At 51.1% G+C, this 24,873-nt stretch overlaps 2 protein-coding genes across 13 annotated transcripts in view; one reads left to right on the top strand and one right to left on the bottom strand.

Annotated features, from left to right (window-relative positions):
• The window catches only part of DCUN1D2 (defective in cullin neddylation 1 domain containing 2), a 33,658-nt gene extending 26,769 nt beyond the window's left edge, over positions 1 to 6,889 (bottom strand). For 3 of the 9 annotated variants that reach the window (XR_006889070.1, XR_006889069.1, XR_006889071.1), the window contains exons 1-2: positions 6,588 to 6,745; positions 1,385 to 1,601 (exon numbers count right to left, since the gene is read on the bottom strand). Coding sequence is in view for 6 of the 9 variants with exons in the window: in XM_046664418.1 (XP_046520374.1) it covers positions 1,385 to 1,601; positions 6,588 to 6,590 (220 nt within the window). In the remaining 3 variants the exon portion in view is untranslated. The other 6 variants (XM_046664418.1, XM_046664413.1, XM_046664412.1 and 3 more) reach the window with 6 other exon arrangements.
• A 96-nt stretch (positions 6,890 to 6,985) lies between these two features.
• The window catches only part of TMCO3 (transmembrane and coiled-coil domains 3), a 44,385-nt gene continuing 26,497 nt past the window's right edge, over positions 6,986 to 24,873 (top strand). For 2 of the 4 annotated variants that reach the window (XM_046664409.1, XM_046664406.1), the window contains exons 1-7: positions 6,987 to 7,125; positions 11,101 to 11,196; positions 13,183 to 13,706; positions 15,391 to 15,570; positions 17,265 to 17,456; positions 18,890 to 19,018; positions 21,163 to 21,255. In XM_046664409.1, the coding sequence (XP_046520365.1) occupies positions 13,263 to 13,706; positions 15,391 to 15,570; positions 17,265 to 17,456; positions 18,890 to 19,018; positions 21,163 to 21,255 (1,038 nt within the window). In that variant the 5' untranslated portion in view covers positions 6,987 to 7,125; positions 11,101 to 11,196; positions 13,183 to 13,262. Of the gene's footprint in view, positions 7,126 to 11,100; positions 11,197 to 13,182; positions 13,707 to 15,390; positions 15,571 to 17,264; positions 17,457 to 18,889; positions 19,019 to 21,162; positions 21,256 to 24,873 lie in introns of all 4 variants that reach the window. The other 2 variants (XM_046664410.1, XM_046664407.1) reach the window with 2 other exon arrangements.

The following is a 24,873-nucleotide window of genomic DNA, read 5'->3' as shown; positions in this document are numbered from 1 at the left end:
AATACTGATGATCTTAAAGTAACTTTGGAGGACTCACTGATTTGTATACATTATATAATAACCAATATCTCATTTGTCAATAGTCTTTGAACTGTATATTATTTTTAGAGCCCAAAATGATTGTACCATCTATCTACTTTAAATGACTAGAATTGCATGAATAAAATTAAATGATGACGGGATGCAGCTTAAACTAAAAACTAAAGACAATTTCCACTTATATAAAAGTATTTTTTCAACAGTAGCTGCATATATTTGAATAACTTAAAAAATCTGCATAGCATATGACTTACAAAATTAGCTCGACAATTAACTTAGCCAAAAAATTTAAAGCACACTAAAGCATGAATACAATGTTTATTTTTTGAGAACTCTAACAACTACAGATCTGTTTTTTTACCACAGAATATGTTTCTGAACCAAGAATTTTTTTAAAAAAGAATGCAATTTTCAATCCACTTTTCAGATCTAAATAGACAGCTTAAAATATACACACAGTCTTCTCAAAAGTAAAAAATGAAAATAATAAACCAGAATTTAAAGCCAAGGAAGTTATTTCATTTGGGTTAATATTTGTTGAAATGAGCAGTTTTGGTTTGTAGTGTTTTTTTAAGTTTTGGAAATATAAAATTAACCTTAGAAACTGCTGGAAAGAAAAAATAAGCCGACTCTTGAGTGGGGCTGCTTCTCCCATTAGCAAGGATGTGACGTTCGAGGTGAAATGGCGAAGCCGGCTGAGCGAGGGGACCTGAGCATGCGCATCAGGCAGGTGGCCTCTGCAGTGCGACTCTTCAGCAGGGAAGCTGCCCCTGCGTGCCGGCCTCGGGACAGAGAACATCGTCCCCAGGCCACGCACACGCCTCCTTCTCCCAGAGCTCTCCCAGCCCCTGACGCTGCCTCAGCCTACACCACCTGGACACAGTGCAGAGAAGGACGGCTGCCACCCTCGCGTCAGAGTTATTTTTACGATTTGGTACTGTTCTTAAACAACAGTCTCGCCACAAATATTCCAGCCTAAATGGGGGTTCCTGGGAAAACACTATTAACAGGTGCGGCCGCCCGGCCAGGACACTCAGACACAGAGCGATGGCTTCCCTGCCCCGTTGTCCACAGCTCACGCTGCCCAGACAAGTGGGGGAGGGCTCACAGCCAGTCAATCTTTAGACTCCTCTCCTCTCCTCCCACCCCTGACTTGTATCAATTAACAGTCACAGGTCCACTTAAACTGACTGGACCTTGTGGCTAAACATCAAGAAGAGAAGGAACAGCACTTTGGAGGTCTTTAGATATGACACCAGAAATTCAAGAAAGACCACATTCATTCTGCTCGCCAGAGACAGAGGCAAGCTGCCTATGGCCCGCCCTGTCACCGTGGCCGCCTTACCTTTGTACCTGCTATACAGCTGCTCCAGCTTCTTCTTGTCCACGGTGTTTCTCATGGAGTCCTGGTGGAACGAGTCCGGGTTTTGGAAGAAGGTGTCTGTGGCCAGGTCTAGTTTCCACTCATTCTGCGTCAGGCAGTAGATGGCGGTTCTTTCGCCAGTCTGAGTAAATGCCATAAACTGGCGGACCTTGTCCTTCTGAGATGGTTTAAGCTTATGCTTTGGGATGCAAAAGAAGCAGGACAGCCAATGAAGCCAGTCCAGGAGCTTGTTTCAGCATTCTATCACTAATGCGTATATTTTAACAGGACTTAGTTTTTTCTTGTTGGGTGACTCAACTTCATTCCAGAATTACAGGAAGACAAAGCCTTGTTCTTCATCAGTTAAAAAGACTGCACAGTCTTCTGAAAATTCAAATGACAGCATCTATATAGTAACAAATATGCAAAGTCTACTCTTCAAAAAATCATGTGAATCAACGTTTTATACAAAATACAGTTTGATCTCTACCCAGGTCACTTTGCATGAAGTGATGAAGTGCAACATTATTTTTTCCTAAGTCTCAGTAAGCTCCCTTTATGACACACATGTAGCCCTCTGATGAAATGAGGCCAGGTGCGACCCACGGCCTGACAGTGTCACTGCAGCCCATCTGCAGGGTCCTCTTTGCTTCAATTAATTTCAGGCTCTAATCAACAGGAGGAGGGCTTCACAGTTTGGAAACATCATTTAAAAAAGTTTGTGCCAGTTTAAAATCAGCAGAACCACACTGATGAAAACCTGCACAAATAACTAATAGTGTTAAAAATAATCTACAGAAGTTCCAAAAGCAGGCACAAAAAGCCTGTTATGACTAAATGAAGATGATACTAATAACAAGAATGTCTGTGTACATGAGACAGAAATAAAATGGAAAAATAGGGCAGAGGGTGTGGGTAGGTAATAAATAAAACTGCCAAGTAACTGTACTATATATAGTCTATAATGAAACAAAATAACATCTTAATACTCCACATACAGGATGGCTAAATTTCTACTTATCTAAGGTAACTTAATGACAATGACACCAGAAATGAAAGCGATTCACTAATTTCTATAAATCAAAACAGACTCTATAATCTACTAAACATTAATTCTTTTCACAATAATGTAAAGGGAAAAGTTTTACTTAAAATGACTTATACTCAATCTTGTTCAAAAAAAGAGAGAGTTTATAGAAACATATACAATAAAGTATAACTTACAGAAATATGTAAATGGAAAAAAGATGTAGATTAAGAAATAGAGAGGGAAAAACGACAATGAGAAAGAAGAAAGCAAGCCAGGAATGAGGCACAGACACATACACCATACACAAGAGCTGAAAATTAGGTTTTGAGCTTCCCAGTTGCCAAAGCAAAGAAGAAAATAGGACTAACGAGGAAAATCTGTTTTCATAAGATTTAAGAACCTACCAGCAGCCCAAAAGTGGCCCAGCTCCCCCGGCACTGAAACTGAAGGAAGTGGCTGCCATCAAGGGCCACACGCACCGTCCTGGTTGCACAGACCAGCTCCTCACCCAGATGCCAACAGCAACCAGCAGAGCAGGCTTCTGAGGCTTTTCCTCAAGCGCCGAAGTGCATGCTGATGCCCAGAGCAGAGCACAGCTCAGCAGGAAAAGACCATGCAGCCCACACACCCCACTCTCCTGGTGTGGCCCGGGGCCTGGCTCTGACCTTCCAGGGTTCCACCGGACAGATGCACCTGCGCAGCGGCCCCGCAGTGCCTGCCTCTCTCACTCCGTGCGCGGGAGGGGCTGCACGACGCGTGGGGCACCACAGACAACGCAGATCTGAGAACCTACCTTGCCGAGGACAAAGATACTTGCAAAAATGTAACGTGAATGTGTAATGGGTTTATTATTGTTATTTTTAAATCTGTAAATGCATACTTTCAAACTTCCAACTTTAATTTCTAATGTGGTAAATACTCGCGGCTACAACCAACACAAACAAAAGCTCCTTGGGGTCCCATGAGTTTTTAGCGTGTGTAGGTGACCCGAGACTAAAACTGCTGTTCTAGGGCAACAGGGAATTAACGTTTTGGCTACATAGAGGGACGACTGTTGATCACTCGCAGTCTTTGATCCCTGTGCATTCTGATGGAAGTCATGGATCCTCTCTCCAGGAAAACACGTGGTACGCACACGTGCACGTGGCTTCAGGTACAATGTCAGGGTCTTCACAGACCATTTAAGCCCATCTATGCCATCAGGGGGTGGGGGTGAGGCTCAGGTTAAGAACTGATGAGCTGCGTCAGGAGCCAGGGGCCTCTACTGCAGCTACTCGGCTCTGCCACTGCAGCGGAAGCAGCCACAGGCAACAGGCAACAGGCAACAGGCAACATGCAAACGAGTGGGCGCGCTGTGCACGATAAAACTTTACTGAGAAACACAGGCCGCTAGCAAGTGGGCTTTGGTTTGCAATCCTGATCTAGATTCCAGGAGAAAACATGGAATACACGCTCCATACGTTATCTCCTGAAATTGAGCCTTTGAAAAGAACTAGACAAAAAGCTAAAGGTGACAATATTTGGTGAGATCAAATTCAGTTAAATTAGGGCAGATCCCATATGCTTTGACAGTAAGCTGACAAAAGATAAAGCTGGCATCTTTTATGAAGTTGATAGCCAAGGGCAAAGCCAAGGGTTACCTCAGAAACCTTAAGATAGAGACAGACGTTCAACCCAAAAATGGTACACCATTAGGAAGAACCGTCATATCTTTATCATGAAATTGCCATCAATGCTAGATTTTAAAATCCTGTCATGGTGGTAAAACAAAATTTGGTATATACAGACAACGAAACTCACCCATAAAAATGATACACGCTATGACATGCATGAACCTTGAAAACATTATGCGGAGCGAGAGAAGTCCGACACAAAAGCTCATTTACTGTAAGACTCCACTTATGTGAAGCATCCAGAACAGGCAAATCCACAGAGACAGAAAGCAGACTGGCGCTGCCGGGGGTGTGGGGCTGGCGGGGGGCACTGCCGAGGGTGGGGTTTCTCTTGAGGGATGAGAATGTTTGGGAACTAGACAGAGGTGGTGGTGCACACTGTGAGCGCACTTTTAAATAGTTAACTTTAGTTATGTGGATTTCACCTAAAAAAGCCCTGAGAACCTCCAAGGTTAATGAGCAGAGCAGTGCAGTGTCGCATAGCTCGGCTATCTGACCAGCACGACGCGACCGATGGGTGCAGGCCCAGTAAATGCTGAGAGACACTGGCAGACAGGACGACGTCTGACCTTGAGGTGCTTTTCCTGACAATCACCTCTTGAAGCCCCTTCTTATATGTGACAAGACAGCTCTATCAACAGCGTGAGGGAGAATACTCTCTGAAAACTCCAGAAGAGGCGCAGGAGTCTAGGGCTCCAGGCCTCGCGAAGTGGTCTGAACTGCCACAGCGTGAGGCGCAAAGTGCGAGACGTGCAGGCACAGGTACAGAGGTCCCTCTCCACTCTATTCCCCGACAGCCCTGAAGCTCCAGGGGGCAGAAGGTGCTGGTTCTGAACGAGCACCGAGCACCGAGCACCGGCAGCCGCAGGTCTAAGCTCAGCCCACAATACGTCTTTGGCCAGAACGAAAAACAAGGGATTGTCAATAAAGTCACAACAATTTGATGTCATCCCTGAGAGGTTTCTCCACAAAATAACAGTGATTAAAACAATAAAGGTTCACAAACTGGCAGGACCAGGGCTTTCCCTTCAAGCTCCGATGGCCTCCACTGACGTTTACCATGTCAAGGAAATTAAATTATTAACGGCAGCTATGGGGAGGGGGCACTTTCTATGTTTCCTTGTTTCACTGTTAAAATGTGCAAAATTCTTGAAATAAAGATCTGGACAATCCAGTAGAAACATAAAATGAAATTTCTAACCGATGAAAAAAGTCTCAAACATTTTAACTGTGACCTTGCGAAAAATCACTTACGTAATCTGGGCACTAAGAATGACCATATATAAAATAAAAATGAAAGTATTCTTAAAATGCTTTTCCAGAAACACTTAATGCAACAGAATCTTCTCTTAGGGTCAACTTAGGAGGGGCTGCCAGGGCAGCCATAAGGATCACGTCAACTCACAGACGTGGTCACCTGACCCTGCTTCTGCACACAGCAGACTGGGGGCAGAGTCAAACGCCAGCGTCCCCCCCACACCCTGGGGTCTCGAGCCTCTGCAGCGGCTGCACAGCCCTCTGCCCCAAGTCAAGCTCCTGCCCCCCCCCCCCCCAGCAGCTGGGGAGCCGTCCCTGCTGTGGAGGTGGGTGCACCCCGCCGGGGCAGTGCAGCTGCTCCACCTGGTCTTCAAGGCCTTCTGGCGGCAGTGCTGACCGCGCCCCTGGTTTCTAGTCTTCCCGCGTCTCTGAGCAGCCCTCCTCCATCTTCCTCCACCCTGAAGTCCTGCCCGCACGCCTCCGCTTTCCCCTCCGCACTCCTCTTGGACCGTGTCTCCTTTTCGAAACGCTCTCACTGGCCTCCCACTACCATTAGGACCAAAGCTAGCATTTTCCTCCTGTGCCCCAGAAGACGGCCCGATCTGCTTCCAGCGCCGTCCCCCGCCTCTCCGGTGTCGCTTCTCCCCGGCTCTGGTGCGCTCGCCCGGCGGACCCTCCGCCTCCCGCAGCGCAGCACCTCCCGCCACCCCCCTGCTCCTGCTGCCTGGAGCCCGCACAGCCCCGGCCGCCCTTCCACCCCACTCCTCGAGGGCTCAGCTCGCGCCGTGTTACCGTAGCTATGCCCCACGGCCCCATCTGACGCCACGCACCCACCCCGCCACACGGGCACCTGCTCACCCGGCTCCCGTTCGCCCTCTCCCGGTCACCCCGCTCTGGTCACTTGGCTGCCGGCGCGTCCGCGGCAGCACGTCCCGAGTCCTCCGCCCCTCCGGCCACCGCCTAGACCGCAGCGCCGCACCGGGCCACCGGGCCACCGGGCAGCAGTCACCCGCGCGCCGCCACCTGCAGCGCCCGCCCCGCCGCTCCGGCGACCTTCACGCCCCGGCCCCGACCCTGGCTCCGGCCCCCCGACCTTGGGCCACCCCCTGACCCCTCGGCCTCGACCCCGGCTCCCTCGACTACCCAGGCCCCCCGACTCCCAGCCTCCCGGGGTCCCGGGTGCGCAGGAGGTGCCGGGCGGGAGGCGACCCCGCGGACCACCTACCATTCTCCTCCGCGCTCCCCCGCTTCTCGCCGGCCCCGGCCGTCTGCGCAGGCGCCCCCGCCTCAGCCCAGGCCCGGCCGCGCCGTCCTCGTCCTCGGCACCGGCATCGGCTCCTGGGACGCCAGCCAGGAAGGGGCGCCGGGAGGCGGCGACACTGCGGCCCGCGGAACTCCAACTCCCGACGTGCACTGCGCCGTCCGGGGGCCGACGGGACCCAGGCCCGGTCCCGCCTCCGACTCCCGTGTGCACAGCGCCGCCTGGGGGCCGACGGGACTCAGGGCACCCCCACCCCGGACGCCCGCCTTCCTACAAATCCCAGCGTGCACCACGCCGCCCCGGGCCGACGGTACTCAGTCCCCGCCGTCTTAAAGGGGCCGCGAATCCTTTAGGCCGCGTCCGTAGAGACAGCGTTCCGGAGCGGGCGGCCCGGGCTCTCCTCGCCCCGCCCCGCCCCGCCGCCTGGGAAGGAATGCGGGAAAGCCGTGGGCCCGTCCGTCCCTCCGCTCCCCGCACCCGAGAGTCGGGCCGGAACGTCCTGGTGAGCGCTGCGCGCGTTTCGGGCGGAGGCGCGGGCCCGGGGGTCTTCCTCCCTCCCCTGTCTCCCTTCTCTGGGGCCTCCTCCCAGGGGCTCTCCTTCCCCTGGGCGCTCCCCCTCCCAGGTCTCCCATCCCGGGGGCTCCCCTTGACCCGGGGGCTCCCCTTGCCTTGGGCGCTCCCCCTCCCAGATCTCCCATCCCGGGGGCTCCCCTTGCCTTGGGCGCTCCCCCTCCCAGATCTCCCATCCCGGGGGCTCCCCTTGCCTTGGGCGCTCCCCCTCCCAGGTCTCCCATCCCGGGGGCTCCCCTTGCCCTGGGCGCTCCCCCTCCCTGGTCTGCCATCCCGGGGGCTCCCCTTCCCAGGTCTTCCTTCTCTGAGGTCTCCCCCTCCCTGGTCTGCCATCCCGGGAGCTCCCCTTCCAGGGGTCTCCTCCCGGGGGCTTCCCTTCCGAAGGTCTCCCTCCCAGGTCTCCCCTCGCGGGGTCTCCCTTTCTCAAGGTCTCCCGTCGCGGAGTCTCTCTTGCCGGAGTGGGGGGGTGGTCTCCTCCTCCCGGGGCCCTCCGGGCGGGCTCCCCTCAGTCTGCGTCTTCTCGGAGGCCCCAGCCCCGTTCTCCGTTTCCCCTCGTGCGCGTCTTGCTGGATGTGTTGGGGAAGACTGCTCAGCACCCGCCCAGCCCCGCTTTCAGGACACAGGGGCCTGGCAGCCCCCGCGGGGTTCAGGGGTGCACGGAGCCGTAGGGAGAAATGCGGGTCCTGGTGCCGCTGGGGCAGCCGCGCAGCAGAGGGCTCCCGGCTCCCAGGCCGGGCCCAATCCCCTCGCTTAGGTGTGATGTTCCCGCTGTCGCAGCCTCTCACAAGCGGGGTCTCGCACATCCGCGCTCCTGGGAAAGAGGGGAGACCCTCGGCCTTCAGCTTCTCTGCCTTTCCTCACCCTCCGTGCGGGCCCCTGTTCAACGCCCGCCCCTCTCCTGGCTCCCGAGGGAGAGCAGATGCCCGTGGTGGACCTCCGGCCTCCCGGGCCGCCTCGCGGTTCCTCCTGGGGCTCACCTGCGAGCACCCGCGAAAACCGGTGGTTCTCGTAAACTCCCCGGGGGCCCTGCGACGCGCCGACGTCCACGTGCTGCCCGTCTGTAATTACCTGGCTGTAAGGTCGCTTTTCTGATTGTTCTGCGGATCCATCATCTTACCGGTTCCAAACTTCTCTTGGAAGAACAATTTTTAAAACAGCAGTGTGTCATGACTGGATTACTTAATAGAATATTTGTTTTTTGTAGAGTTTAATTAACATTGAATACTTTAAAGCTTTTTAGTGTCGGTAAGAATTTTCTTTCTCTTTCCTTCCTCCCTCCTTAACTCATTGCTCAATTCTTTTATTAGATGTAAATCAACCATAAATTGCATTTACAGGATTCTAAGTGCTTTATGCTTTAAGAAATATACATTACATCGTTCAATTTGTTGAAGTTTAACATACGCTTCTTAAGTCAAGTCCTCCACAAATTAGGTTGAGGTAGTTTGTTGCTGCTGGGGGTTTCGTGGAGTCCTGACACCTTTCCACGAGCCCCTGCTGTGCGGCCTGCGCAGTTCCTGTTCTGTGCCGAACCTGGAAATGCCGGTGGTATCACGAAGAAACTCTAGTTTTGCACCATTTACTGCAAATAATCCTCATGTTTTCCTTTTTTCAGAGGCAGCTGAATACGAGGTACTGGGCTGGTTAACCCAGTTCCTGCCACACCCCCACTGCTCACTTGGAATTTCCTGCCCGTAGCCCCAGGCCGGCCACACTTAGTGCCCGATCAGTAGATCAGTACCCCCTCACTTAGGGCGGGGTCAGCTGAGTGGATGCTGGCTGGCCCCCGGGGCGGGCTGTCCCGAGAGCTGTGCTGGACCCGCCCAGCGGCCTCTGCCGGACAGGCGGTGGCTGCCAGACTAGTGCAGTGAGTAAACTAGATTATTTTTCAGCAATTTGATGAGGTAAATCCAAGTTGGCGGGTCTGGAAGGGCCTGAGGGAGAGACGGGATGGAGGGTCCTGTAGCAGACAGCTGGGAGGCAGAGCTGCGACGTTTTCAAATTTTAGCCCATTATGTAAAATTGATAAAACAGAAGAGCTGCTTCCGCGCCCCCCCCCCCCCCCCCCCCCGCCCCGCCCCCCGAAAGGGCTCCAGGGCTGTGGTCCTGACAGTGAAGGGCTAAGGAGACACCGCAGACCTGAGAACTCAGAGAGGGGTACATGGGAGGAATCCTTTTGCTGTGGAAAAGCCTGATTTTAGACTGCATTGTTGTGCTTTGCTTTTGAGCTTTTTATCCAGTAAATGATATGTGACATTTCTGAGTTACTGAAAATTCTCAATAAAGAGTAATGTGATTTTTATGTAAAATGACAGTGAATTAAAAGTATTGGAAGTTTTTTTTGAGTAGGCTTGATGGTCAACCTATGTGCCTTTTTATTCTAAATCATTTAAGATATTTATTACAAATATTTTTCTTCTTAATCAAATAAGCTCATCAGTTTTAAAGTAATTTTGGGGATTCTTGTTCTGCATTTAGAAAAACAAGCAAAACCCATTAGAAATTTGGCAGAGTTAGGGAGATATATTTTAATTAATGTTGGAATATGCATAAATAGAAACTTTTGTGTCCAGAGTGTCGATTTTGCTATTGCTCTGAAAGAGAAGTCACCTTGGTTGTACTGTAGCCGAGGCATCCCGAAAACCTCTGGCTCTGATTTAGGGATTTCCTAGTTTAAAGCACAAAAAGTGTCCCGGGCGTCGTTTTCTTGCTCTGCAATGTAAATGGTGAACATCGCACCTAGTGAGGGTTGGTGGGAAACGGTCAGCATTCATACAGCAGTTTTGAACCTTTAGTTTGGGATGATTGCAGATTCACATACAGTTGTAAGAAATAATACAGAGAGTCCTGTAGACCCTTCACCCCATTATCTCCAGTGGTAGCTCCTTGCAAACCTGGGGTGTAAGCCGGAGATTACGCTGACATAGTCAGTGCACCCACCTTGCTCAGCTCACACCGGCTCTACATGCATCTGTGTGTGTGTCTGGATCTGTGCAATTCTAGCACACGTGTGGGCCCGTGTGGCCACTACCACTGCCAAGACAGAGTGTCTCTGTCCCACAGGGTCCCTCCTGCGGCCTTGCCCCAGCCACCTCCTCCCCTTCCCCCGCCCCCACCGTCCGCTCTCCGTCTCTACAATTTGTTGTTCCAAGAATGCTGTGTAAATGGAGTCACACAGTGTGTGTGACAGGCCTCCCTCTCAGTCTGAGGCCGGCCCGGGTTGAGTGTATCAGTGATTCAAGATAGGGAAATTTTAGCAATTCATTATAAAAACACAACAAATCCAAATTGTCTTTTTTATAATTAAAAATGACAATAACAAAACAACACTGAAGCTAAAAATGCTTACTATTTACTTGAGAAAAAGCATGCTACAATTTAGTAGTCCATAGGATTTGATAGCTGAGTTCGAAGGTAAAATGAGATAGTTTATGGAAAAGGGATGATCTATATTTTAAGGGTCTATAAATAATTTAATTTCATGTTCATGATGTAAGTTTGTTTCAGTGGCAATGTTAGTATGCCTACAACTAAAATTCTCAAAGATTTCTCATAAAAGTTAATAGCTCCCTTAGTATTATGGGTGGAGGGAAAACTATTGGATTTCAGGAACTGTTTGAAGAAGGAACCAGAAATGAAGGGAGCAGTGTCAGGCACACAGGTCATTTCCCTGAACTCTGAAATCCATAAAAGAATCCCTTTTTGAGATCTTTTGGGGAAAACAGTAAGCATAAATGAAGCCTTTGAAATTTCTGTCTTTGCTGTGCGAATACTGAGAGTGTGCACTTCTGAAGGCCATGGAGCTCTCGCTCTCCCTTGGCGCAGGAGACGCTCAGCAAGTGAGTGAGTCACTAAACTAACAGGTCAACAACTACTGTGATCGGCTAATCATTTGTTTATTTTTCAGGTGGTGGCATTTACTTATATCGAAACTGTAACATACCGTTGAGCAGCTCACACCACACGCTCTCATTTACCGTCGTCAGGAAGTGAACTCTTGGAGGCAAGTCAGTTCTCTTTGTGACGTTAGGACCCGAAGTATCTGAAAATGTGTTGGAATTGAACAGTTCCTGACTTTTTAGCCAGAATATAGTCTTGTCTTGGTGACTTTGCTTGTCATTCTGTACACGAGTCACTCTCCTGTCCCCCGATAGTGGTCTTTTTGCAATCCACTGAAGTGCACGAAACACTGGGCCTCCTGGGGTCCCCGGGCTGCCAGGCTTCACTGAGCCCTGTATTTGTTTTTCGTGAGCTCTGATTTGTCTCCTCTTCTATTGGCTGTTATTTCTCGTTTGGTCAGAATGCTGTCTCTAGAAATGCCGCCCTCTTATGTTTGCTGTATCTAATCTGCTTGGCCTGGGTTTAACCAGATTACACTCGTTAGAATTGGGATTACCGGTGAAATAAAGTATAGACATATTTTAGTAGCAGATCCCCAGGTAGGGGAAATACTGGTACATTTGACAACTGGGTGGGAGTTGTTGACGTGATGGTCCGTTGGGTGCTGCTGTGAGGATGGTTAGATGGTGTGTGTTAACATCTCGTTTCGTCTACACCACAGTCCCGTGTAAATGGTGGGTTTGGTTTTTGTTTCCTTTTGGCACGACTCCCTGTGCGGGTGGCGGCCAGGGCGCCAGGTTCAGCGGGTGTTTTCAGTGCACATCTTTCTGGGCTCTCTTGCGTTCATGACTTCTTCCTTCTTTGGTCTCCGTGGTCCTCCCTCTGAGGTCACCCTTTATGTAGTGACCTTGCTGACACTGATGGGGCTCTCCTCGCTTGTGTCACCGGCTGTAAACAGAGGTTCTTTACCTGCCAAACAAGAGGAGCCAAACACAACTGGAACGCCAGGCTTAGGGCAAGGGAAGGGTTTTTATTTCAGGTGATATCAGCCGGGAGACGAGAGTGAGCCCTCAAATTTGTCTTGTGTCGTCTCGTCTCCCCGGAAGAGGGGATGCGAGGGGTTGTAAAGGTTTGGGAGGAAAGTCGCTGTTTGTAGGTGGGGTGGGAGTCAGTGGCCTTGCTGGTCGGAGCTTTCCCACCAGCCTGTGTTCGGCTTTGGGACACTGCTTGCACGGAGGAAGAGGAGATGATAAGGAGTCCTGGTGGGCGACCTTGGATGTGTGTGTCCACGGTGGATAGTGGATTCTGGAGCCGGCAGTGAGCAGGGAGAGAGTGCCGTGGTTTTTACCCACACAAACAGGGTTTGGTGTAGGGGAACTGGTCTCAGGGCCGGCCTCACTCACACGCCCGCCCTCAGCTTGTCACAATCCAGACCCACGGCTGCGGCTGCCCCTGCTGCCCACACAAGCCTGACGCTCGGCAGGTCTGGATCCGTTCACACTGCTGCTTGGGGTCTCCCTAAGGAGGGGCAGCGGGGCCTGGATTGGCATGGTGGAAGACGTTTGAACGCTTGATAACGCCCTAAAGATCCAGATGTGGTTGTGTTTTGTGATTTCTTTTCCTACCCTTGACGTCTTGTTAGCACTTAACTGTAGACTGACTTTGGAAATTTGGCAAAATTGCGAATGATTTTAGACAGCAAACAGTATGGCAGAGCAAGCTAGTAGCAGCTCGAAAGACGTCACTTCCAGAACGACCCGGAGCACGTTCCCCTGGGGTCACTGCTCTGTGCGAGGAGTCGACGGTACTTTCTGGCCTTCAGTACGTGGACCCTCTGAAAGAGAATGGTTTTGTCTTTTGCACATGGTAGATTTAGTAGATACATGAGGCTGAGTTTTCCTTAAAAAAATTGCCTTTAAATTCAGATGTAGCCTTTAATCTCAACTGTTTACTAGATACCACACTGAACAGTGAGGGTTTGATTTTAATCTAGGTGCAGTAAATAGTTCAGATGTTAATATTAACCTGGGAAAATAATATTTTCTTCAGAAAAGTGATAGTCTTCTAGATATAATTTAATACTTTAACTATGATCTCAATAGTGATGAATTGTCATTTAACTGTGTGTGACAGTAAATCTCTTTTTCAGCTGAAAATGTGTGTCTAAAATGCAGTCTGAGCTCAGCAGAAATCTTTGGACTGCCCTCCCCTGTCCTCCAAAATTGGATCATGAAGGTGTTGGAAAAAAATTGCTTGTGGGTGTTGCTTCCGTTGCTTCACTTGACAGCGGGTGCCGCGGAGCACGAAGAGGCGGTGAAACATGCCATCAGGTTGCACCGAGGCAGAGGGGCGGCTGTCGCTCAGAGGAGGCAGTGGGCCCTTGAGAGCTGCAGAAAGCTCTCCGGGCTTCTACGCCAAAAGGCCGTGGTTCTTAACAAACTGAAAAATGCAATCCGAGCCGTGGAGAAAGACGCCAGCCTGTCAGACGAAGAGAAGCTGTTTCAGGTGCACACATTCGAAATTTTCCAGAAAGAGCTGAATGAAAGTGAGAACTCGGTCTTCCAGGCCATCCATGGGCTCCAGAGGGCCCTGCAGGGCGACTACAGGGATGTGGCGAACATGAAGGAGAGCAGCCGGCAGCGGCTGGAGGCCCTGCGAGAAGCTGCCATCAAGGTGGGTGCCATCCCTGGGGCCACGCTCACACTGGAGCGGGAGGTGGGGGGTGGGGAGGGCGGCCGGTGCTGGCCCGGCAGGTGTGGCCATCCATGGGTGTCTGTCCCGTCACACGTGGGCACGCAGGAGAACCCCGTCCTTGCGGTAACGTCTCGGCACAGTTATGCTCTGTCCTTCCAGAAGGAGTTGCTCCCAATGCTTCTCCCACTGTGGGAACCCTGGGTGACTGAAATAGTCACTTGCGTTGTCCCAGGACATGGCGTGGAAAGAAGTGGATTTGTAGCTGCAGTCACCCTCTGGAGCTTCCTGACAAGAATTCCTTTTAGTGTGAAGGTGGACTTTCTTCAACGTCCATATGCAGAAGACAAAAATATGAAAATTAGTTCTAAACAAATGTGTACATTTGAATGAAGGGCTTTGATGAATACACCTTTAAAATGATGAGCAAACACCTTTGCTGCACTTAGATGATCTAAGCCACCACTGGAGCCGTCACTGTGTGCCAGCCACTTTACATATATAAAACCTCACTTCCTCTTCATGGGGGACTGCCGTGTTACTACACAGCTTAAAAAGTAGAGAAGAGAGAGACTTACTGTCTTTGCCAAAGCCTGGGATTTTTGGTGGAAATATGGTCAGGGGGCCGACAGCTCAGTTGGGGTTTTCAGCCACCTTGATTCCATCACCTGGTTTGCTTGGTGTGTGTTAATGTGCATTAGAGACAGACCAGGATGCTCCCCTCTGAACCGGGTTCCCGCCTTTCCAGATCCGCTGGACAGCTGAGACAGGAAAGCTCCTTGGTTTTGAAGAGGGGTACTTAGCAGTGAGGATACTTAGTGATACTTAGTGGTATCGACTTGGGGTATAAATGGGGAGCAAACGTGAGTCTGAGGGCGCTAATCCAAGGATGCGTGTTTTCTGCCGTTGAGTGGACAGTGTTGCAGCGCACACTGCTTCCCGCCTCGTATCTGAGATAGTCCAGGAGCTGGCAGCCCGCAGCCCTGTGTTAGAGATGTTGCCGTGACGCTGAGTTGAGATCTTGTCCCTGGGACCGCCCGGCCGCCTCTCTGTCCCAACTATGCCCCACACCTTTAAATGCAAATAAATATTTTAATAGTGAGGTTATTGGTCTGATTAAGATAACTTGAGTTTGTGTGTTTGTACAGCATGGATGGATTAAACTCTGTTTCCAGCACCGTCCATCGCTTTTCCGAGTGACTAGTGCTGTCAGATCTTCTGGAACAATTTCCCCTTTGTGATTTGGAATTTGACTGTGGGTGTCCTGCTTAGAAGTTCACAGCCAAACCATCAAGCATCACAGCTGTTTGAAAGGACTTCTGTACCTCCATACATAGCGGGCAGGGTGCCTGGAACATGCTCGGTGTTCAGCGAGTGATTTTCGTATGAACAGATGACCTGCAGATCTGTTTGCAGTACCATGTCACATTTGTGGACGTATCCGTGTAAATAGCTTTCCCTAAACACTTTGCTACACTCGGTTCTGTTTGCATAATCTGGGACGCTTGACCATTCCTAATTGACCGGAGCTAGAATTGTGCATTTATGAACAGGAGTATTTGACAGACTGTGTTGGTTGGTGTGGTCAGGCCAAGCTCCTGAGTGGAAGTCGTATCCTGGTTTATTTCTTAACAAATCCCACTCTTCATTTCTTACAAACGGACAGGAAGAAACAGAATACATGGAACTTCTGGCAGCAGAAAAACATCAAGTGGAGGCCCTCAAAAACATGCAACATCGAAACAGAAGCTTGTCCATGCTTGATGAAATTCTGGAAGACGTAAGAAAGGCAGCGGATCGTTTGGAGGAGGAGATAGAAGAGCACGCTTTTGACGACAATAAGTCAGTGAGTAGCTTTCCGGAGCCGTCTCCTCTGCACCTGCTGAGCTGCTTGCTGAGAGGATGTGCTGTTGAACCTGTTTGCGTGTGTGTGTGAGTGTAGACTGAGCGTGCAGATGACACGGGGTCCTCTTGCATCACCGATGGTGTCGGCTTGGCCTTGCAGACGTGCTCCAGTTGTCCTCAACTTGCCCTTTGAGTTCTTGCCAGCCCATCAGCGGCTCATCTGTTCCCAGTTTGCCCTCAGGTGCACTGGGCCTCTGGTCTCCAGAATGCTCCCTGGACAGTCAGGTTTCCGTGTCGACCCTCCAGGGGCGAAGTGAGGTCTCAGGGGAGATGGTCTTTGTACCTGGAGCAGAGTTCAGACAGCCCAGTTGTCATAATGTGCTTGGAGTCTGTAGAAAGGATGACATGAATTCTGAAAACTGACCGTGAGTCTTGGAGTGAACTCAGAACAGGGTTGTATACTAAAAACAAATCAGCGCAAGATTAGAGAAGATGGGAGAATAAAAATAAAGTGAAAGGGAGGGGTGTCATTAGAACTCACTGATGATGGGATGAGGGGGCGCATAAGTGTTTCAGGGCTGTGAATTTTCCAAAGAATATGCCCTTGAAAGTAAAACCCTCGTCCCCTTTATCCATCGCTCCCCAAGCACTTCTTCCTCCCCGGACGTCGGGTTTTCCGCGCCAAGGAGCTCTCCAGTTCTCTTTGGCACCTGCGGGGTGTCTGCAATTCAGTTCAGTGCTGACACCATCTTCAGGGTTAAGCGCAGACCCCACAGATGAGGGCTCAGTCCCAGACTGCCCCTCCATTTCAGAAGCCAATCCCAACCTTGGAGGGTCCCATGACCCCCTCCTCAAGCTCCATAATTTGTAGAGCGGCTCACAGAACTCGGGAAAACAGTTTATTTACTAGAGCACCAGTTGATTGTAAAGGATACAGCTCAGGAACAGCCGGATGGAAGAGAGGCACAGGGCAGGGTGTGGGGAGGTGTGGCACTCCCCGCCCCTGCCCTCTCTGGGCGCCACCCTCCTGCTGAATGCCTCCACGTGTCCACCAACCTGGGCGCTCTCTGCCCCTGCACTTCTAGGATTTTTACAGAGGCTTCATTATGCAGGCGTGTGATTAACTCGACCCCCTCTGGGAGCTCAGGGTGGGACTGAAGTTCAACCCTCACCACGGAGCTGGTTCCTCGGGGACAAGCCCCGTCGTCCGAGGCTGTCTAGGAGCTTTCCAAAATCGCCACCTCCCGTAAGCGGGGAGGCTGCAGGTGCTTGTGAGTGATGAGCGGCTCTTTTCGCCACTGTCGCTTGGAGCTGTTTCAGGAACCCAGGACGAAGACCAAAGAGAACAAAACGTTCCGTTGCCCTTGTCACTCAGGAAGTTCCAGGGGTTTGAGAGCTGTGAGCCGGGACAGGGGATGAAGACCAGGTGCATGTCCTGTTACAAATCGCAGTGTCACACCCTGAGTCAGGTTAAGTAGGCATTTGGAGGGAATAGGAATCCTAAATTCCATCCTTAAATCACTTTTTTAATTGAAAAATTCTCCTAATTCATGCGAATGAACATTTATTGATCTTTCGTTACTTGATAGAATACTAAAAATATTCCTATCATTCTTCTGTGTATGAGTTACTCTAAAAATTGAACTTGAAGACATTTAGTTGATTTTAATCACATAATATTGGTTATTCTTACAGGTCAAAGGGGTCAATTTTGAGGCCGTTCTGAGGGTGGAGGAGGAAGAGGCCAATTCCAAGCAAAACCTCACAAAACGGGACGTGGAGGATGACTTAGGCCTTAGCATGCTGATCGACTCCCAGAACAACCAGTACATCTTGACCAAGCCCAGAGACGCCACAATCCCCCGTGCAGATCACCACTTCATAAAGGTAGGCTGGCTGGCTGCCTGCCTGCCTGCCTGCCTGCCGGCCCTGCTCTCAGAATCGAGTGCGGCTAGACCCCCGCCGGCCCTCGCCCCTCCTGGTGTGCGCGTCCAGAGAGACTGAGCTTTGTTGTCTGAGCGTGTCTGGGGGTGTGGCCTTCCTCCTCACACAGAGATTCTGCTGCAAGCCCCTACGTTTTCTGTGATTTGAAGCGTTTTCTCTTCATTTTTAATTTTGTTCCCCAGAAGAATAAGGCACTTTAATATTTAAGATGAAAATTAATTTTGCTTTTGAGAATATGGGCGAGTTTTGAAGTTAGGAGGTACCCTGAGGGATTAAAGCTTCGGCTATCTGACAACTGTTTTCGCTGGAACAGAACCTTCTTACGTGGCAGAGCAGTCTTGGCTTAGGCACCCACAGGCTTTATTCAGACGCAGGTGCAGGGTGAGGACTCCAGCGGCACTGGGGCTCCAGCCAGTGTCGGATTCAGGTCTCGCCCCCTTGAGGAGACCAGCCCGGTGAGAGGACAGGGAGTCCTTTAGAGACATGAGGTCGCGGGGTTGCGGTTTGAGATCGCTGCCTGCACTGATGGAAGTGAGCAGATACAGGGGCGACAGTGCGCAGCCCGCTCAGGGACGGCTGCTGGCACCTGGGTAACTGTCAGGTCTCTAACAAACTCCCTGACGCTGGAATTTGTAAGGAAGAGAAACCCGGCCAGGCACCTGGTCGTGGAGATGCTAAGGAAGGTAAGTGACTGCGGGGGCTGCGTCCGGGGTCTGGTCCCTGTGCTGACAGATGTGACGTGACGGGTGAGAGTCCACAGGTGCTTCCCTGGCCGGACGGGAACGGAGCCGGGAGGGACGGGGTCTGCAGATGTGCGTCGTCCCTCCGCACAGGCCGGGGCCTCCACTGTGAAGTCTCTCTTTATTCTCCTTTGCAGTTAGTAGGTAGCTTCTGGAGAAATGTTTGGGATGTACGAACATCCTGTTCCTCATCAAACTTTCACCAGCAGTTTCACACCCGTTGATGATGCTTGCTGGAATCAGTCGTTAATGTGATGGCTGTGTTGACTTGGGGTGGTGGGGAAACAGGTGAAGGCACGTGAGCTGTGCCGGGAACCGGCACTGCGGCTTCCCAGGCAGAAGCCTGCATGGGGCGCCAGAGCTCTGAGCTCGGAGAGCACCCCGCCAGGGCTTGAGCCAAGCAGACAGATTTTGCTGTAACTGTCGGACCCTTGGGAGCTCACTCCTCCACTCCTGGAACACACCCTGGCTGTTTGCTGCTGCTCTGGGAGTGGAGTTCCCTCTGGGCGTCTTCCCCACCGCTCACGCCCCGCCGCGAAGCCTGGGGACGTCCTGTTCTGCTTTCTCCACCAGCCAACCCTTTCCTTGCCAACTCTTGTCTTAAATTTTTGTGTTTCTTGTTTCCTCTTACATTAGGACATCGTTACCATAGGGATGCTGTCTTTGCCTTGTGGCTGGCTGTGCACCATGCTCGGGCTGCCCACCATGTTTGGTTATATTATCTGTGGTGTACTCCTGGGACCTTCGGGGCTAAACAGCATTAAGGTAAGAACAAAACTTGACTGTCACAGTATCTGTTTAACACAGTACAAAAGCAACATTCCTGAAGACTGAAGTTTTGAATTAATGAAGGTAGCAGTTTCTTATAAACCGTGTTAAAGAAGAGACTCTTTAAAGTTTTGTGAGAAGTTTCTAAACCGTGAGAAAGTCGTTTCATTCTTTATGAATGGGCGACTGGACTAGAGAGAATAGCCCTGTGCAGGTCTTTACGTTACGTTAGTTTTAAAGATTCTGTTTCCAGGAATCTGGGTTAGATTATTCAGACACTGATTAAACATGTTTGTAAAAAACTCTTAACACATTGCGAAGCTGGCAAAGCAGTGAGGTAGTCAGGGGTCTTATGTGAGGTGTTGTGAGAACCCCGACGGTGCAGCGCTGGGCTGCATGCGGGAGCCTGTTGCTGACAAGTTGAAGTGGGCTTCCTCCTTTGTTGATGACACCTTCTGACAGCAAGGAAGGATTCCCAGGCTTTTGTGGGCTTCAGAATTTGTCATCTAAATACACACAATTTGGACAGAGTGGAAAGTGAATGCCAGGAATAGCTTGTTGACTCCCACACAGAAGGAGCGATACGGAATGGGGGGAAATAAGCGACAGTCCTCAGAACCTCACCGACACTTCCTGGCCGGTGGAGCGGGAGGAGGTAGGCGGGGGACAGTGCGGGCGCTCCACGTGCATCCTCGTTCCCTTGCTCCTGAGCGGCACCCCTTACCCCAGTCAGAAGGACCGCTGTGATTCCCCTGACAGGGCAGCAGCAGAAGAGGGCATGAAGAGATCCTCACACCAAACTAATTGAGCAGAGGTCAGAGTGGCCCCGTGGGGAGAGGTTTGCTGGAAGCCCGGAGCCCTAGCCAGTGGCAGCTCAGCTGACCAGCCTGGGACTCAGCTCATGGGCGGGGTGGCCTCTGCAAAGACTGATGTGACTGCAGTCTTTGGAAGATAGTGTTCATGTGATTGAGAGCAGTATGAACAGCCACAGGGGAAAACTCTTTCCGCCAGTCCCCCCCCCCGCCCCCAGGGTGCTTGAAGCAGAGCGGATGCAAGTATTCTTTCCTTTTCCCCAACAGCAGGGGTAGCTCATAAGCAAAGAATCAGGGCTAAATAACTGGGAAATAGGTGCAACTGGATACTATAAACATCACACTTCTTAATAAATCATCCATACCTTCGGAAAAATGTAATCACAGTAGACCGAGATAAAACCCGAGAGCCTGCTCGCCAGCCTGGGAGGGGGTCAGTGAAGGACGTGCAATTGTCCTGAGTGTCTGTCTCGTCCTGGGGGGAGGCGAGAGGCTTGCCTCGGTTAGGCTGAGACACGCAGGCTTAAGTAAGTTCCTTTGAAGTCATGAGTTACAGCCTGACTTTGAAAAGGGGAGAAAAATAAAAGTAGCAGAGAAGTGTAAAACCCAGAAGACGTGAAATGGAAGAAGTGAGAGCAGCCGTGTGACAACCGTAAATAAGTGGAGTGAACTTCCCTATGAAAGGGGGCGGGCTCTCAGATGGTGGGGGGAGAAAAAGTGAACGATGAGATTCAGTGAAAATCAAGGGACTGAGAGTTGAACGTGACAGGAGGAAAGGCAGGGCTCATGGACAGCTGACCAACTGCGTGGGTGTGGGGCACGAGGCCTCTGTGTGAGCAGTATGATGGGACAGGCAGCACGCTCCACTGCAGTGGGGTAACGTTAAGAATAACAAAACAAACACAGGACACAGGAGCACTGTCCGTGAGAGCCTGCAGGGCGTGGCCGGACGCGGTGCTCAGGAGAAAGTCCACACGCTGGGTCCCACTCAGACCAGAGGAGAGGAAAACGCTCTGAACTTGCGAGCGTTAGACTCGGGTCCCCAAGGAAGCTGAAGACAGGAGCTAATGAGATGACAGGGGCAGTTAATGAACTCAAACAGGTGAATTCATGAGCTGGTTCTTAGGAAATAAAGTAAAACTGTTCCCCTAGCTGGTCAAGGAAAAAGGAAAAAACACCTCATACAGAGGAAATTCCAAGAGTTAGTTTTTTAAAAAAATACTGTGCTTTTTCGTGGATGGTCTCAGTGTGTTAGTACAAGATTGTTCTAAGTACAGCTGACATGGCAAATATTAAATTGTACGGTTTTAAAACTTTCTTGTTTTTCAGTCCATTGTACAAGTGGAGACGTTAGGAGAGTTTGGTGTGTTCTTCACTCTTTTTCTTGTTGGCTTGGAATTTTCCCCGGAAAAGCTGAGAAAGGTAAGAACCTTGTGAACCCACGTCGTTGCCCCCAGTTCAGTATAACCTGGTTTTGGTTTGTTTGCTTTTAACATTTGTTCATGACTTGGCTCTCAGATGTTTTTAGAATAGAATATGGATGTTTTAGTTTGATGTTATTTTTGGAACATAGATTCTGAAAGATGAACGTTAGGAAAAGTGAAAATTCAATGAATAAATGAAATTAGCTTTCTTTTGGCTAATTCCAAAACAGGTCTGAGAAGTAATGTTTGCACTTCAATATATATGTCCCTCCAAGAAGGTCCAAAACTGTTGGAGGCTGAAACATCATAGAGATAGAATATTCAGTGTGTCACCCTAAAAAAATTCCTAATTCTAATTCCTAAATAAGTGGCAGACTTTGATTTTATTGTTCTATCACTATGAAAAGAAAACACCTGAAAGATTAGTGGTGGTCAGGGCCATGTGCTGAGTGAACGTGAGCTGGAGGCAGCAGTGTCTTCTAAACGTGTCTGCTTCTGGAGAGGCGACGTTGGACGCTGGGGTGTTCCGGAGTGGAAACAGAGTGACGTTGGAAGTGAACTAAGTGAAAGTTATTTTGCTGTTGAACAGACGCATCACGGGCGAGGGAAACAGCTGATTCAGAAGCTGGTGTGAGGGTGGGGAGCAGAAAGAGCACAGCTGGTTACGTGAGCATGGGAACTAGAACCAGGTGCCACGTGTCCTCTGGAATTAACTGGATTTGGGGTGTCAAGTTGGCAGAGGGTTTTTATGACTGTGAGGGTCATAGAATAGGCCTCCGGGGCAGGGGGATGAAAGTTAGAGCCGGCACGCCCCTGCTGGGGAGCAGTCTCGCGGGGTGACTTAGCGCCTTAACGTACTCATGTCCTTTCACCCGGCAGTTGTGCGCCTGGGTCTCTATCCAAAGGAAAGAATCAATAGAGTTTTTAAAAAAATTAACCCACAAAAGGTATTCAGCTCCTCGTGGTAGCATTTTTGTAAAAGACAGAAGCAACCTGAATATCTAATGGTTAAACTATGACTTAGCTCCTTGGTGGAGTATCATGTAGCCATTAAAAATATTGCGAGAATGTGTAGTAACAAAGAAAACTATGTTAAAATGCTAAACTTAAAAAGAAAAAAACGAGCACACAGCATGAGCACGGCCGCGTGAAAGGAGCCCACGTGCAGGGGAAAGAATAACGCACCAGATAACCACGTGCAGCGTCTTCTCTCCTGCTCCCTATTTCCCTCGTTTTCTGTAATAACCAACGTATACTTTTTATAACCAGGAAAAATAAACTTTTCTGTAAAGTCTGTGTTTGTTCTCAAGGAGGAAGTACTCTGGCTGCACTGACGTCTCATCCCATCTCCCTCCTTCCTCCCTCCTGTTGCTCTTTGACCTCTGCTCTCTTTGACCTGTTTTTCTATGGAAGGCTCCACCTGTCCATCCACTGATTACTCTCACTTCCTTTAAGTGGTTCTCGAGACACGCCTCCTCATCAGGCCTTCTGGATTACAGCCTTGTTTTCTCCAGGTACTTTTGTATCATGTTACGTGCTCCTGGCATGGTAACCTCCACATATTAATTCTGAATCCAAAGTTTATAGGAAATCGGCCATGTTCCTGGGTCCTAAAGAAAAGTGGCCTCGCTCCTCCAGTTGATGCTACTGGGGTGTGTGTTGTGGGCGGGATGGAGGAAGACGGGCTTGGCAGTGAGAACCCCCTAGGTCTCCAGGGGAGCCCAGAGCAGGGTCGCCGTGGGCCGGTCCGCAGGCCTCCGCCCAGCAGCACAGCGCATCCTGGGCTCCCGTGGGTCAGTTCAGAGCAGTTCATGGCGAACCCCACTGGGTACCTGGTGGTTCCGAGCCAGGAGGGCTGAGTTCTTGCTCTCCGCCGACTCACGTCACCATCCCTACGAGGGGCCTCGCGTCCTGGATGTTGGGTCCTTATCCCTCTGGCGAGGGGTTTGGAAGGTGACGTTTCTCTGGTCCCATGTTTTCGTAGTTTGTTTCTCTCCACTATGGTACTCAGTGTTAAACGAGAGAATGGTGTTCTACAACCTGGTCTTAACGAAACTGAGAGCATGATAGCTGCGTCTCTGTCCTGCGATGACACTTGGCGATTCTCCTGGGTTTGCGCCCCACGGTCAGTCCCGTGTGCTCGGCGCTGCAGCCTGGGGGCCGGGAAGGAAGCGCGAGCCGTGTGAGGGAGTTGGGAAGCCTCATGCTGTCTGTCAGGTGGGGGCCGGGCGGGGCTTCGGCCACCCATCTGGTGACCTGGCGGTGCTCCTCACGCCCTTTCTGGGGTGGGCGGGGTCTCCACTGTCCCCTCTGCTCTGCCAGGGTCCTCACTCACCCGTTCCCGAGGGCCAGGAGCCCTGCCTGCCGCCCCACAGGTGGCCCTGCGCCGACTCGCAGCAGGAATGCCTCAGTCGCCTTGTGGGCTCGTGGGCTCGTGGGCTTGGACTGCACGAGATTTATGTCTCCCAAATAAACTGCATTGTTAGGCGACACGTTTGTTTTCCTGTTTTTATTTCCCAGGTGTAGATAACTGGCAGCGCCTTAGAGCAGCCTGCGTTAGCCGGTGTGACTGTCCTGATCGACGGGACTTCGGCGTGTGGGTTGCGGTGTGTCCCTGTCGTGGTGGGAAATTAGTGAATGGGGCTGCGAGAGGGTGATAATCGCCAAAGGCCCCTCCCGGTCTTCTGTGAGCTCTCCTAAAGGCCCGATTAGCAACTATTCAAAAACAACAAAGTCCAAAACTGCCTCTTTCCTTGATGCCGAGGAAAGTCGTGGTCTCTGTCCTGCCCGCAGGGACGCTGACTGAGCCATCTGTCCGCGCGGCAGCCTCTGACGCCTTTGTCGGCTCTTTGGCTTCACTGAAGCCGTCCTCTGGGTTTCGTGTCGTGGTGGTGGTTTCTGTCTCTAAGCAGGTTATATCACGTTGGCGGCAGGAGTTGCCCCCAGGAGTTTTCTTCTCTTGTTCCTCCTCTCAACAGACTCTTGTCAGTAGAATGTTCCAGATGCTCTTGTGTTTACTGAGTGTAAGGCCGTGCGCACACTCACTGCGGTCCCTGCCCTTGTGGGGCTTATACTTTGGGGTTTGAGAAGGATGTGTGAGAGTTGTGGACAGGAGTCCTAGGAAAGGAAAGAGGAAAAGGCCTGGAGAGGGTGTGCAGAGTGGGGCAGGGCCCGGTGGGGTCCTCGCCCACGCTCCTCAGACTCCGAGGAGGGCCTGCACTTCTGTGCGTGCTGCTGGTCAGATGCTCCGCCCTCGGTCCCTCACAGATGCTGCCTGGGGTCTTCTCTGGAGTCCCTGCCACACCGGCTTCTCGGGCCTCATGGATCTGCTGTCCTGGCTGAGGCGTGGCTGACGCTCAGCGGTGAAGTCACAGTTTGCTCTGTAACGCCAAGAAGTCGTTCCATCTCGCCTGCCTCACAGACGTGGATGCCGCAGTGGAGAGGTCGGAGCCTGCCCAGGAGCACAGCCGGTCAGGGCAGGCTTGGGCCTGAACTCAGGTGCCCCTTGCAGGCAGGCACACCTGCCTGAGGGCCATGCTGGTTGGAGGGGGACTCCGTAAACCTGCGCACCTCAACCCACTCGCCCGGCCTCCTCAACCCACTCGCCCGGCCTCCT

Source organism: Equus quagga, chromosome 6 (genome assembly GCF_021613505.1).
Source record: "Equus quagga isolate Etosha38 chromosome 6, UCLA_HA_Equagga_1.0, whole genome shotgun sequence".
NCBI classification, from domain to species: domain Eukaryota; kingdom Metazoa; phylum Chordata; class Mammalia; order Perissodactyla; family Equidae; genus Equus; species Equus quagga.
Note: the sequence above shows the minus strand (reverse complement) of the source record. Positions and strands in the feature narration are given on the sequence as shown.